The 13,649-nt window shown below is 36.8% G+C and overlaps 1 protein-coding gene across 1 annotated transcript; it reads right to left on the reverse strand.

The window, feature by feature from the left end:
* Nucleotides 1-1,420: 1,420 nt before the first annotated feature.
* Nucleotides 1,421-12,896, reverse strand: LOC128701537 (uncharacterized). The gene is made up of 8 exons (XM_053795261.2): nt 12,827-12,896; nt 11,940-12,090; nt 9,125-9,276; nt 7,831-7,959; nt 7,465-7,608; nt 5,807-5,896; nt 3,972-4,375; nt 1,421-2,968 (listed from the first exon to the last, which is right to left on the reverse strand). Exons 1-8 carry the CDS (start codon nt 12,882-12,884, stop codon nt 2,714-2,716), a joined length of 1,383 nt encoding a protein of 460 aa, XP_053651236.1. The 5' UTR covers nt 12,885-12,896; the 3' UTR covers nt 1,421-2,713.
* Nucleotides 12,897-13,649: the final 753 nt, after the last annotated feature.

Genomic DNA, 13,649 nt, shown 5'->3' on the forward strand with positions numbered 1-13,649 from the left:
TATCAGTCTGTAGTGGAAGGAAGGCGGGGTAGGGGTCGGCCTAGGAAGGGTTGGAGGGAGGGGGTAAAGGAGGTTTTGTGTGCGAGGGGCTTGGACTTCCAGCAGGCATGCGTGAGCGTGTTTGATAGGAGTGAATGGAGACAAATGGTTTTTAATACTTGACGTGCTGTTGGAGTGTGAGCAAAGTAACATTTATGAAGGGATTCAGGGAAACCGGCAGGCCGGACTTGAGTCCTGGAGATGGGAAGTACAGTGCCTGCACTCTGAAGGAGGGGTGTTAATGTTGCAGTTTAAAAACTGTAGTGTAAAGCACCCTTCTGGCAAGACAGTGATGGAGTGAATGATGGTGAAAGTTTTTCTTTTTCGGGCCACCCTGCCTTGGTGGGAATCGGCCGGTGTGATAATAAATAATAATAAGCCCTATAAGAATAATATATCAAATAAATGGAGTTAACAAGGTATAACATAATTTATTGAAAGATAGAAATGATGGCAATAGGAAAAAACCAATGTACAGTCCAGACGAAGTACTGTACCTGTATCTAAGATTGTGATAAAATACCGAAAGTATCAAATACAGAGATCTAAGAGCAATTCTAGCCAAAATACTGTCACCCGCAGAGAAAAGACTATATATAAAGTAGTGATAAACTCATGCTACACTTGCACACATTAAAATAGTCCTCAGATACATGAATGATAAAATACAGCACTAAAAAAAAATGTTCAAATGTTCTAAATTGGAATATGCAGATAGTAAGTGTGGTGCTTGAACCTTAAAATAAACATGTATATAAAATGAAGGTGCAAACACACTACAAAATGGCTTTCAGGGCCAAAAATAGACAAAGATGATTTCTTAGCATCATAAACTAGAACAAGAGGCCACAATTGAGGAGCTTAGAAGAAAACCAACGAACTTGCCAAATGACACTTTCAAGAAGATCGCCTACGAACATGTGCAGCATGTTTGCAACAATATCTCCATGACCAACCATACAACTTCGATCAAACTAGTCTCACTGTAAAACAAATTTAACAATCTTTAAGGTGGTATGTAAGTTCATCAGTTTTCCAGGGAGCCAACTCACTATTTTTGTGCATGATCGTATGGTCAAACATCCCTTTATTGTGTATAGGAAAGGTAAGGTAGAAAGTGATGAACCTGCCAATCTGAGTGATGTATTATGATACTTATAAGAATGATTAACATTTTAGTATAGAAAATGCAATATTCTCCATGGGTAAGTGGAAAAGAATTTTTCCTCCATAAGCCATGCATATCGCAAGAGGCAACTAAAATGCAGGGAGCAAAGGGCTAGTAACCCCGCTCTCCTGTATAAATGATTAAATTTAAAGAGAAAAATGTTCTGTTTTCTTTTTAGGTCACCCTGCCTCAGTGAGATATGGCCGGTGTGACAAAAAAAAAAAAAAAAAAATCACTCGCTGACACGTTTATCAGTTTTCTTCTCAGTGTCTCACTTACAAATCAAGAAAAATGTAGTGCCTAAAAAAAATACTAGAAAGCTTTTTCTTTTGCAAACACTAGCAGAATCCAGGAATGGGACCCAGTTAAGGTGAGTGTGTTACATCTGCTGGAAAGTTAGGAATTATATGACTAAACAATGAAGGTGGGACACCACGCATAAAGCTGCTCCTGTAATTATGAACAAGTTATCACAAACAGGTAATCTCTCTCATACACAATGCAATGACTCTTAACTTATAAAACGATAAACAGTTTTCCAGAAAAATATCTTGCCCAATTCTTCACTTTTTAACAGCATCTACTGGTAATTACTGCCATATAAATTCTATTTTCACATAAGAAATGTTTGGAAACTTAAAGATCTAGTAAAGATTAGTTACAACAAGGAGTGAAGAATATTGAGAAAAACACCATCACCAGAGTTTTAAACATCCTAATTTCAGCTATTATTCATTAATATTTTGCTTAAAATATAATCCATCATTATAAAAGAGTAGTAAAGCATATATTATATATGCACTTGACTGAGATAGCTTCCCATGTGTACAATAAGATACTTTGGGAGATTCTACATTCAGATATAACAACCATTCTCTCTTTCAATTTTATGTACGTAATATACAAAATTTCTTACAAATATTATCATTTGGCACTCAGTATATAATAAGTAGTAATAAAAATTGATGGAAGAACTGAATGTAAATAGTATTATCAAAGTACTGTAATACAGTACCAGTGTCCATAGCAGATTTAAAAGATTTTTTTGCTTACTCATTTTATGGCAACGTCCCAAATTATATTTATACTGCACATTACATACAGAAAATATTTTTTTCGTTACACAGACACAGATCTAAATTACGTCTTAATCTATTATTTATTACTACCAGTCATAGCATTCTATTTTGCTCGTTGCATTTTGTATGGGGAAAGGGACACTGTAATGGACCTATATTAGCTTACCAAAGCCTATTTAAACTGACTGGGTGATATATTTACAATTTATTTTGTCTGTATTGATAAATTTAACCTTCAGTTAAGGTATCATGACATATACCTATGCTAACAAAGTATTGATGACCTCAAGTTCCAAGTCTAATTTTTTGCATTATCAAAAGTGACTAATTAAAATTTTCTTGTACACACAGCTGCTACAGTTTGCTTTCACAACAACATATACATTTTAAAGCAAACAAGAGCATGAGAATCCTTTACAATAGGATTTTACTTATTACCTCGAGTCTGTGGGCCTGTGTGACGCGAGGAATGTGATGTGGAGGCTGTAGCATGACTTATGTTATGGTTATGTACCACTGTTAGGTGTGGTGTATTGTTACCATTGATGTCTCCATTGTTGTTAATATTGGTATTGGCATTGTTGAGGAGTGGCGACAGCAAGGAGAGAGACGAACCTTCGCTAGAGTTTGGTACGGTAAGATCATCACGAGAAGAGTATGGAGGGGGCGGTGCTCCGACAACCTGTAAAATACAAAATTATAGTACCTATTACCGCTCTTAATTAATCTTACTGAAAAAAAAAAAAAAACTGAACTACAGAAGAAAGAGTACAGATGAGCCTTGCTTTACAATGGTGTGGCTTACAATATTTCGCCTTTATGATGGTGTGATAGTGATGTACATTTAGTACTGTACATTTATTGATGGAATATACTTTTTTTTTTTTTAACAAATCAGCTGTTTTCCACCAAGGCAGGGTGACCCAAAAAGAAGGAAAAAAACTTTCATCATGGTTCAACACTTTCACCATCATTCACACATAATCAGAGGCTCCCAGATATGACACTTTAGATGTCACTCCAAACAGCCAATATCCCAAACCCCTCTATTTACTTTTATGTACTTTTCAATGCCGGTATTTAGTTTGTTGCAGTGGTTCGGATATTTAGAGAGGATGGAATGAAATAGAATAACTTGGAGAGCATATAAAACTGTAGTGGAAGGAAGGTGGGGTAGGGGACATCCTAGGAAAGGTTGGAGGGAGGGGGTAGAAAAGGGTTTGTGTGTGAGGGAGACATATGGCTTTTATGACTTGACGTTCTGTTGGAGTATGAGCAAGGTAACATTTATGAAGGGATTCAGGGAAACCAGCAGGTCAGACAAGAGTCCTGGAGGTGGGAAGTAGTGTGTCTGCACTCTGAAGGAGGGATGTTGATGTTGCAGTTTTATAACTGTAGTGTAAGGACACCTCTGGCAAGACAGTGATGGAGTGAATGATGACAAAAGTGTTTCTTCTTTTCTGGGTCACCCTGCTTTGGTGGGAAATGACCAATGTGTTAATAATAATATAAAAAATCCTATTCATATTTGATTTATGATACTTTCAACTTATAATTGGTTTACACTATCTCATTCTCTCTGAAAGTTTTAATTAGGTGATGTAATAAACAACTCATTACCCAGAACAGTTCCTCAAGAAAGATGTTTATAACTGACAGCCGTTTCATCAAGAAGCATAACTTGCCTGATGATAAGAGGGAGGTGGACCTGAAGGAGTAACTGGAAGCTGAGAGTAATGTGGAGGTTGAGAATTTGAAGGAGGGCACAAGACAACTCCTCCACTAAATGGCCGCTGCTGACGTGTGTATTGCTGGCGCTGCTCACGCACGATTTCTGGAGCTAGTAAATCAGAACGCAAACCTGGAATTCTTCTTGAGTAAATGCTATCTGCTGACCTCAGCTGATACTGATCTGTGGTTGATGGTGGGGAGACAGAGGAGCCCAGACCAAATGGACGGAGAGTTGCAGACCTTAGTCGATTCAAATGATAGTGGGCACGAGAGGAGGTCCCATTTGAGCGCCACAGATGGTATCGCACTCCCACAATAATTGCAACTGTTACCAAGTTTGCAACTGCGACAATACATCCTGGAATAAAAATAAAATATTAAATGTAATATACAGTAATGTCATTCCTAAGCAATGTATAGTAAACAGGCTAAGCTAGTTTTTTCACTGATATTTTATTAATGCATCTTACAAAGCAAACAGCCCCACAAAAATAAAAAAAAATTAAGTATTATTACAGAATTGAAGGTGACAGCAAATTGTGCTGTGCAATTGTTTCAACACATCCCTAGAGGTCACATATAACTAAAAACTGCAAACAATACAAAATAAGACATGAATTGTGTAACTTTTTCTGATTTGAGTTTATTTTGTGTTAGAGACTATATCACTGTAATACAGTAAACTCTCATTATGTGTGGGGCATGCTCCTGAAAATCTGCACCTTATGAAATACAGTGGACCCCCGGTTAACGAACTTTTTTCATTCCAGTAGTATGTTCAGGTGCCAGTACTGACCGAATTTTTTCCCATAAGGAATATTGTGAAGTAGATTAGTCCATTTCAGACCCCCAAACATACACGTACAAACGCACTTACATAAATACACTTACATAATTGGTCGCATTTGGAGGTGATCGTTAAGCGGGGGTCCACTGTACTGGGTTATGTGAAGTGAAGAACACATGGGAGAAATTAGGACTTACTTCTTGATACCTCCAGATTAAATTTACCCAAGTTACATGTGGTAAAAGTACAGAATATAAAATAAGTGTAAGAGTGGTTGGTATTTAATAAAGCGCAAGAAAACATGAATCTTTTTTAACATCACTGTAGCTCAGGAGAGGTGCCTTGGGGGGTAAAATCAGTCCCCTAAAATTCCTTCAGCCCCCTCCCCCCCTCACATCCAATTAGCCGGATGTGAATCTTGGAGGTGGAAAATACAGTGCCTGGACTCTGAAGGAGGGGTGTTGATATGCTGCAGTTTTTTAACTGTAGTGTAGACATGTCACTGGCAAGACAGTGATGGAGTGAATGATGATGAAAGTGTTTCTTCTTCTACCTTGGTGGAAAATGGCCTACCTTACCTGTGATATACCTTTGATGAGTTTCTAGTCTTTCTACTCCTGGAGCCCAGCCATGGGCCAGGCTCACCTGGTTGTATGGATGATATGTTAATAAACCAAAAAAAAAAAAAAAAAACTGCTTCAAAATTATTCTCCTAGTTCTCTTCTAACTTGACAGTCATTCCTAAGCCCCCATTCCTAGTATAGAAATTCTTTTGCTGACCCTGCTGTCGCTGTTTAATGTACATAAATTAAAAAAAAGAAATTTGGAAAGAGTAAAAATATGGTTCATCTTGAAGACAAATTTAGACCTATTATAAATGAAATATTTAGAAGCCTGTAACTATTTTCAGTTATTTACTACATTGTTGTGTCCCCCTAATTTTTGATAAACTTACATTTGGAATCAGAAGATTGAAACAACAACAAGAATAGCTAATTTTACCCATAACAAGTGTAGAATCTGGTTGGTTGTTCCACTGTTGGTGAAGACTTGGCTTTGCTTCCCAATAATACAGATCCTGATCCAGAAGGGCTGTAATAATAAAATAAATACATGTATATTATGGCCACAGCAGATCATTTTTTATGATAAAGTCTCAGATCAAATGACAACCTGTTTGATATGAGATAGTATTAAGTTTTTATGCTTTATTTTGCAATCAGCATCACAATTTTTATCGAATGTGTGCTTTTTTTTTTTTTTAACAAGTCTCAATTTTTTTTTTTTTAACAAGTCGGCCATCTCCCACCGAGGCAGGGTGACCCAAAAAGTAAGAAAATCTCCAAAAAGAAAATACTCTCATCATCATTCAACACTTTCACCTCACTCACACATAATCACTGTCTTCACAGAGGTGACCAGATACAACAGTTTAGAAGCAAATATGACATACCCCTCCAAACTGCCAATATGTTAGTGGGAAAAAATCCCCAGAAACAGATCTTCACATGGCATCTTGTTCTGTTTTGCAATTAGCTCTTTGAAGGAGGCACAGACAGCAGCAGTAGCCTCTGGCATGCTGTGTCAAAGACGTTGGTGTTTCCTAACACGTGGTAGTCGTAGTCATTCAGAGTGACCACTGGCTTACTGGATAGAATCAGTGGTCTGAGTGTTGGCCTCATGTAAAGTTTTCCTCAGCCATTTTAAATGCTTTGAGAGGTGAAGACCTCTGAAGGTGTGGTATTTCTGTATAAACTTAAAAAGGCATACCAATGTATTATGTCAGAAATCATTGCAAAAATACAAAAAATATCTAAGTATATGCACCTCACATGTAGACAAACTCGAGTCAGCAGAAACAGTGGGTGAGAGAGCAGCACAGCACTGGTAAAGCAGTAATGGCTAAGAAAAATACTAATGCAAGACAAGTTGCCTCTTCCCTTACTTTAATAAATGAGCAGCAGGTAGTCAGGGTCCCCTGACCTGGCATAGCAAACAAGCTGTTCTGAAAAACACCCTAGCAGTATGGAATTTATATACAAAATAGTTTATCCACGGGTTTTTATGAACCAAACAATTTTTTTCCCCAAGACCCTTAATTTAACATGCACATTTCAAAGTTTCCTGAATTCTGGAGAAATGTAGTCACACAAACGTGTGCAGGGCTTACTGAAGGTTTAATAAGTAAATAAAGCTAGAGGGACAGTTTTGTCAGAAGGCAACAATTATAATAATAACAGTAATAATGATCTTTATTTTTACAAGGCCTAGTCATGGACTGGGTTGTGGGGGGCATTGACCCCTGGCACATCCTCCAGGTATACTCCAGGTATAACTAATACAGACTTAGCTGACATCAGTGGCATACTACATAAAAAGCCCTAATTATGGAGAGCATTTCCGGAAATTTAAGTTAATCTTGTCCCCCAGGATGTGACCCCCAAAAATCGACTTACACCCAAGTACCTACTTACTGCTAGATGAACAGGGGCAGCAGGTGTAAGGAAACATGTCCACATTTAACCTGTGCTGGGGATCAATCCTGAACCATCAGTGTGTGAGCTGAGGATGCTATCAACCAAGCTACACATGGAAAAGATGATTCTGGCTTCCTAATTCTCAAAACAAGGCACATAATTAATAATCTACTGAATACCTACCAGGATGCACAAGTTGTCTACAACACTGTATTGTAGCCATTATGGTGCAATTTGGTGGAGAGAGGTCTCGTTCTCGGCAACACATTTTGTGAGCTAGACAACGTCCATCTTCACAGGCAAGCTTATCTATGCAAGGATCAACTCCTTCAAAATAGAAATTCAAGAATGTTAAGGTGGAAAGAAAGTACATGATAACTTAACAAGATGTCCATTAATATCATTTATTATATAAAGTTCAAGTGCAATATATATAATTAAATAGGTCAAGCACATGCATATGAGGGCATATGTACCCCTTTTTTTTTTTTTGAGAAAGTAGGTACAGATAATAAAATAGCTCAAATGCTACATTTCACAACTACTAACCACAGTGCTCCTGAACTTCATCAGAGCCATCAGGACAGTCAGGGCGACTGTCACATTTGTAGCGAGGAGAAATACAGTGTCCGGTGGCACAACTGAATGCATCAGCGGAGCAATGAGACACCTGTCCACCTGAAATAAATTAAGTCTTAGACTTATCGTCAAAACAATTTTTATAATAGAATACAAAATACATACAAAAATAGCATATACATCAGTTTGCATGCAGCCAGCAGTAACAGCCTGGTTGATCAGACCCTGATCCACCACGAGGCCTGGTCTCAGACCGAGCCGGGGCATCGACCCTGAAACCCTCTCCAGGTAAACTCCACATAGCTCTCTTCAGTTTTTAATGCATAATTACAGGAAAAATGTACTAATAAAAAATAAATAAATAGAATAATAATAATAATGGTCTCCATAGGGAAGTGGAAAAAAATCCTTAATTTGTAAACCGTGCATGTAGGAGGCAACTAAAATGCCAGGAGCAAGGGGCTAGTATCCCCTTCTCTGTATAAATCACTAAATGTAAAAATAAAAACCTCTGTTTTTCTTTTTAGGGCACCTTGCCTCAGTGAGAGACAGCTGCTACATTAAAAGTGTAGTAATAATAAAATTTCTTAGGTCTGTTATAATTCCTGAGTACCTCTTCTTTCAAGAAATTCATGAGCACTTTCACACCAAACTATAGAGAAAGAAAATGTTGCACAAGAAAGTATAAAAGCAATGGAGTGCTCATCAAAAAACAGCACCATAATAACAGTATTGAATATGTCAGTGTACAACTATGGATTAACATACAGAAATATTGATTTACTAGACCCCCTTTATTCTCTGTATGATTCAGCAAATTTGCCTTGTTAGAAACCAAGAATGACCCTAAGGTGGGGCTTCTACTAGCTAGGTTTCCCAGTGATGTAACATGGAATGCTGATGCAGATGAGACCACTATTCCCTACATTCTTTACTTACATTATTATTAATTATTATTATTTTCAGGAGTAAGCACTAAACCTGTCCAGGACATAATGCACTTGGGGAATGGGAGATAATCAGGTTTGATCCAGGGAAGGAAAGGGTAGCTCCAATTTCTAGGACCAAGAGTCCTGTAGCATTGAGGTATACCCCTTGAAGGGAGTTTACTCAAATAATATAATATTAATTAACAAGCATAGAAAGAAAGCCCAAAATTCAGTGACAGAATATAATTAGGTGAGTTTAATTAAAATATTGACATCATCAGTAATAATGAAGGAACAAGATAAAAGAGGCCTCACAATAAGAGCCAGATACTCACGCGGCAAAATAACAACATACACTATTGTTTTCACTGGCGCATCAGGCTCAGCCTCAACCCCACAGGTGTAGTTCCCTCCATCAGTCTCCTCCAAGTCTATAACAGTTACTCTGGCTCGCCCAGCATCTTCGTCCAGGTACACTCGTTCTTGTCTATAAAACAAACATTGAAATTCTTATTAGGGTGCAATTTTTTCTCAACTACATAAGATGCAATATGAACAACACCAACACTGTACATGAATGGTATACAGTACTGACAAGATGAACAATTAGACGCATAAGGACATAATGTGAAGAGCACCACGGTGGTGGTCATCAACTCCAAGGCTGAGGGGCTGATTACCTAATCTTTTGTATATAGTTCTGCAGTCATCATATTATGTCTTTGTATTGTACTGACAAAATCACTTAATGGCAAAACATCTGCAAATAGATACTAAGATGTTGCATGTGTCTAATTCTTCAACATCTACACTTCTTTAGTTTCCCCCCATAAGTTACACTCTGTATTTTGATGAAAAAAAATGTAGAATGTAGAAAACTGGTTTGAAAATAAATGTAGTAAAAATTAATGGCATAGAGTAAGGTATGTACATCAATACAGTGCTGAAATTATTATACAATTAATAAATGCTAAACCCATTGGGGGTCATATAACCCGTGGGGAATGGAAGGTAATCATATCTGATCCAAGGAATTGGAGGGTAGCTTGAATTCCTTGGAATTTCATAATTCATAAGCATCAAGGCACTACTCCCCTGAAGGGCCAAGGAAAAACATAGCTTTTATTCCTTGAATCAAGAGCCCTTCACAAGCATCAAGGGTTAACAATGTACAATATGAAAAAAATATAATTAAATAAATGTGATTACCCATTTTTGTGGTTCCTGTATTTATTTGTATGTTCAGAAGCAGATCTATGTTCATGGTGTTCTATATTCAGTGTTTAGTTTGACAGTTTTTGTAATTTCCACTGGTTGTTGTATGTACTACCTCCTCATAAATCATATTTCACCAGTATGCTGGTAGCTTCTTGATGTCCCTGTTGATGATGCTATAAAATCTTAGAACTGGCCATATCCCACCAAGGCAAGGTGACCTAAATTTAGTAATTTATACTGGAGATGGGGTTTTAGTCGCCTCTTATGACACGCATGGCTTACGGAGGAAGTTTTCCACTTCCACTTCTGGTCACAGACCGAGCCGCGGGGGCACTGGCCCCTGAAACCCTCTCCAGGTATACAGGGTATGTGGTTATTCTGTCATCTTTGCCTGTATCTACTAATAAGTTTTTAAGTCTTATTTCTGTAATTACTAGTATTTTTTAAATCTGGGATATTTTTTTATTTACATTTCTACAGCTGAATATTCTGTAACAACATTACATACAGTATACGTATTATGAAGAGCTAAAAAAAAAATCTGTTCACAACATACGTTAGGAAAAATAGGATTATACACTGGTGTACTGCCTGCAAAAAATCTAGACAATGAAAAATTGAAAGTGAACATAATTAGATATTTGAGATTAAACATGTTAACAGATTGCTCTATGAAAGATGAGGTGAACCATAGAAGACAAGGGGCAAAAAGTAGACAGAGTTTTGAGGTGTCTGTGGAAAGTAAGAGGTTTGTCTATTAATACAAAAAGGCAATGTATTGTAGTACCAAGACTCATATGGGTGTGAGGCATGGGTTTTAAATGTTGCAGTGAGGAGCAGGCTAGAGGTAGTACAGCTGTCATTTTTGAGAACAATTTGTAGTCTGAACCTTACAAAGTGAATTCTGAGCATAGAAATTAAATGATGTGGAGGTTACAGAAGGTAAAATTTAAAGGGAGGAGAAGGGGTTACTGAGGTGTTTTGGATATTTAGATGGGCTGGAGCAGATTAGGATGACTAAGAGGATATGTCTGGGGCACATATAGGGTAGGGGTTGTCCCAGGAAAGGGGTGAGGGAGGTTTTAAAGGTTTTGAATGGTTGGAGTGTGTGTGTGTTAGATCGAATTAGCTTGATGTGCTGTTGAAATGTGAGCAGCATAACATTTATAAAGGGATTTAAGGAAATTGGCTAGCTGGACTTGAATCCTGGAAATGGGACTTTTAGTGCCTACACTCTGCAGGAAGTGTGTGGATGTTGCTGTTTGGAGAATAGTTTTAACTGCAGTATGTATGTGCCTCTGGCAAGACTGCTGTTAAGCGAATGATGTTGAACGTGTTTCCTTTTGGGGAGGGGGTGAGGACTCACCCTATCTTGGAAGCAGATGGCTCCCAAAGCAAGAAATGTAAATCATGAAGAAAGACAGGAAAAAAAGGCCTATGTCAACTGATAGAACAAAAGGAAATATGATTACTACAAATAACACTAAAAAAGAAAAAAAATACAGAAATTAGACAGCCAAGAATTTTTAATACCATCAACACAAAGAAAAGGTTTTACTGTACTGTAATTATAAAATGAGAACAAAACACTACCAAAAGTATGTCAAAATGTATCTTGAAATATATTATTATTATTATTATAATCAAAAAGAAGCACTAAACCACAAGGGCTATCTTCAAATATAGAATGGTAGAATACTTTAATAGAATTTAAGAGGAGGTAGCATTTGTTACTGAAGACTAAAAATTATCATCTAATTATAAACCATACAACGGGCGGGATTTGAACCCGCGGTTCAAATTGTGTCATTACGATTTCGTGAGTCATCTAATTATAGAGGACAGGATATGAGCATAGCTCTACTATAAGTACCAAAAAGTAGTCATAAATACAAAACTGCAACATTCACAAAGATACAGAGAATAGCTTACGCATTTGTTGGAATAACCCAATTCATCTTGAATTTGGATTCTTCTTCCTTCTCATAATTAACTGAGCACGTCAGAGTGAGTGTGTCTCCAACATACTTCTGTAGTGGCAATCCTGAGGGCTCGACCTTGACTTTTACACTGAGTGAAGAATCTGGAAATAAAACAATCAATCAGTGAGCCAAAAGTTCTTAAACTTAAAAACAAAATCACTGGACAATGAATTAATAAAGATCTTAAAAGATATAGCAAAAAATATTTCAAAATCAACAATTAATGACTTGTAGTAATTCATTTTGGAGATCTTTCACCTGTGGATATAGAATATTGAGGATAGTAAGTTTATTTAGATATACACAAATACCAAGATTATCATACATAACAACATGTGTATAGATTATTATTATAATCAAGGGGGAAGCGCTAAACCCGGAGGATTATACAGTGCCTGGGGGGGGGGATGTGGAAGGCATTCAGGCTTAATTCGGGGAACTGGAGCACAGATCCAATTCCCTAAATCAAGAGCCCCTCACCAACATCAAGGAACCTTCCTTGAGGGGATATGTGTATAGAACAGCCTTAACTCACATAATCTACACCAGTTATTTGTATATTCATGGGTATATACTAAACCTATAAGGGTCATACAGCACTTGCAGAGTGGAAAGTCATCAGTTTGATCCAATGAAGGGGAGAGAGCTCCATCTCCCTGGATCAAGGACCTTCACCAGCATCAGGGCTCCCTCTTAAAGGGTACAAGGTTATGCCCTTTCAGCCCCTCCACTTAACCTTACTCTCTAAGCTTATATAGACAACCTATTTAACTATAACTTTTAATATAGAGTCTACATACAATTATCTAAGAAATATTTAGTCATATATCAACTTACCAATGGCTAAACTGCAAATAAACAAGATTATTACTAGAGACAGAGGGCTGGAGGCCATTTTATTCTCATTATTGTTGTTTATATGTAATAAATTCTCCTTTGACCACTTTTACTAAATAGCATTAAAAAAAAGCCTGACCTAGCATACATTAAGATAACTTTTATATTTTATGTTTCCAGGCATGTTATAGTATTCATTAGTGTTTCTTGTTATTTTTAAAGCTTGTTCAATGTAGTTCAAGCTTTTGGGTGTTTTAGCGGGAAGTTTGGTTTCAGTAAATGCTTTTTGTGAGGATTTCTAGATTTAGAATTATATTTAGAGTTTGTTTCCAATCACTACATTACGAAATATACAATAATCAAAATGGTAATAGGTAGCCAGTATTACGGGGACAACTTAGTCTAGTTTTAAAGAAGAAAATAGTGTGATTTATTATTTTTAATGAGGCAAGATACTCTTAATAATATAATAAAACCAACTATATACAATCTTAAAAATCTAGATTAAGTTTTGCCCGAAATGTTTGTCCAATTAACTTTCTCGTTATTGTATACTATTTTGAAATGCAGTAACTGGAAATTAAGAATTTAAATTTAAATCTGAAAGTCCACACAAAGTGTTGGCTGATATGAAATTTGTTTAGTCGAGAGTTTGTTGTAAAGATATATATATCTAGTTAAATGTTAATGGACGGGTGTGGGTCGCATCCTGGGACAAAACTGACCTACTTTGCCAGAAATGTCCTGCATAACAAGGGATTTCTATACAGTACTATTTTTGATGTTAGATAGACCTGTATACCTTATATTATTATTATTGTTA

The sequence above is a fragment of the Cherax quadricarinatus genome, chromosome 78, assembly GCF_038502225.1.
Source record: "Cherax quadricarinatus isolate ZL_2023a chromosome 78, ASM3850222v1, whole genome shotgun sequence".
NCBI lineage: Eukaryota > Metazoa > Arthropoda > Malacostraca > Decapoda > Parastacidae > Cherax > Cherax quadricarinatus.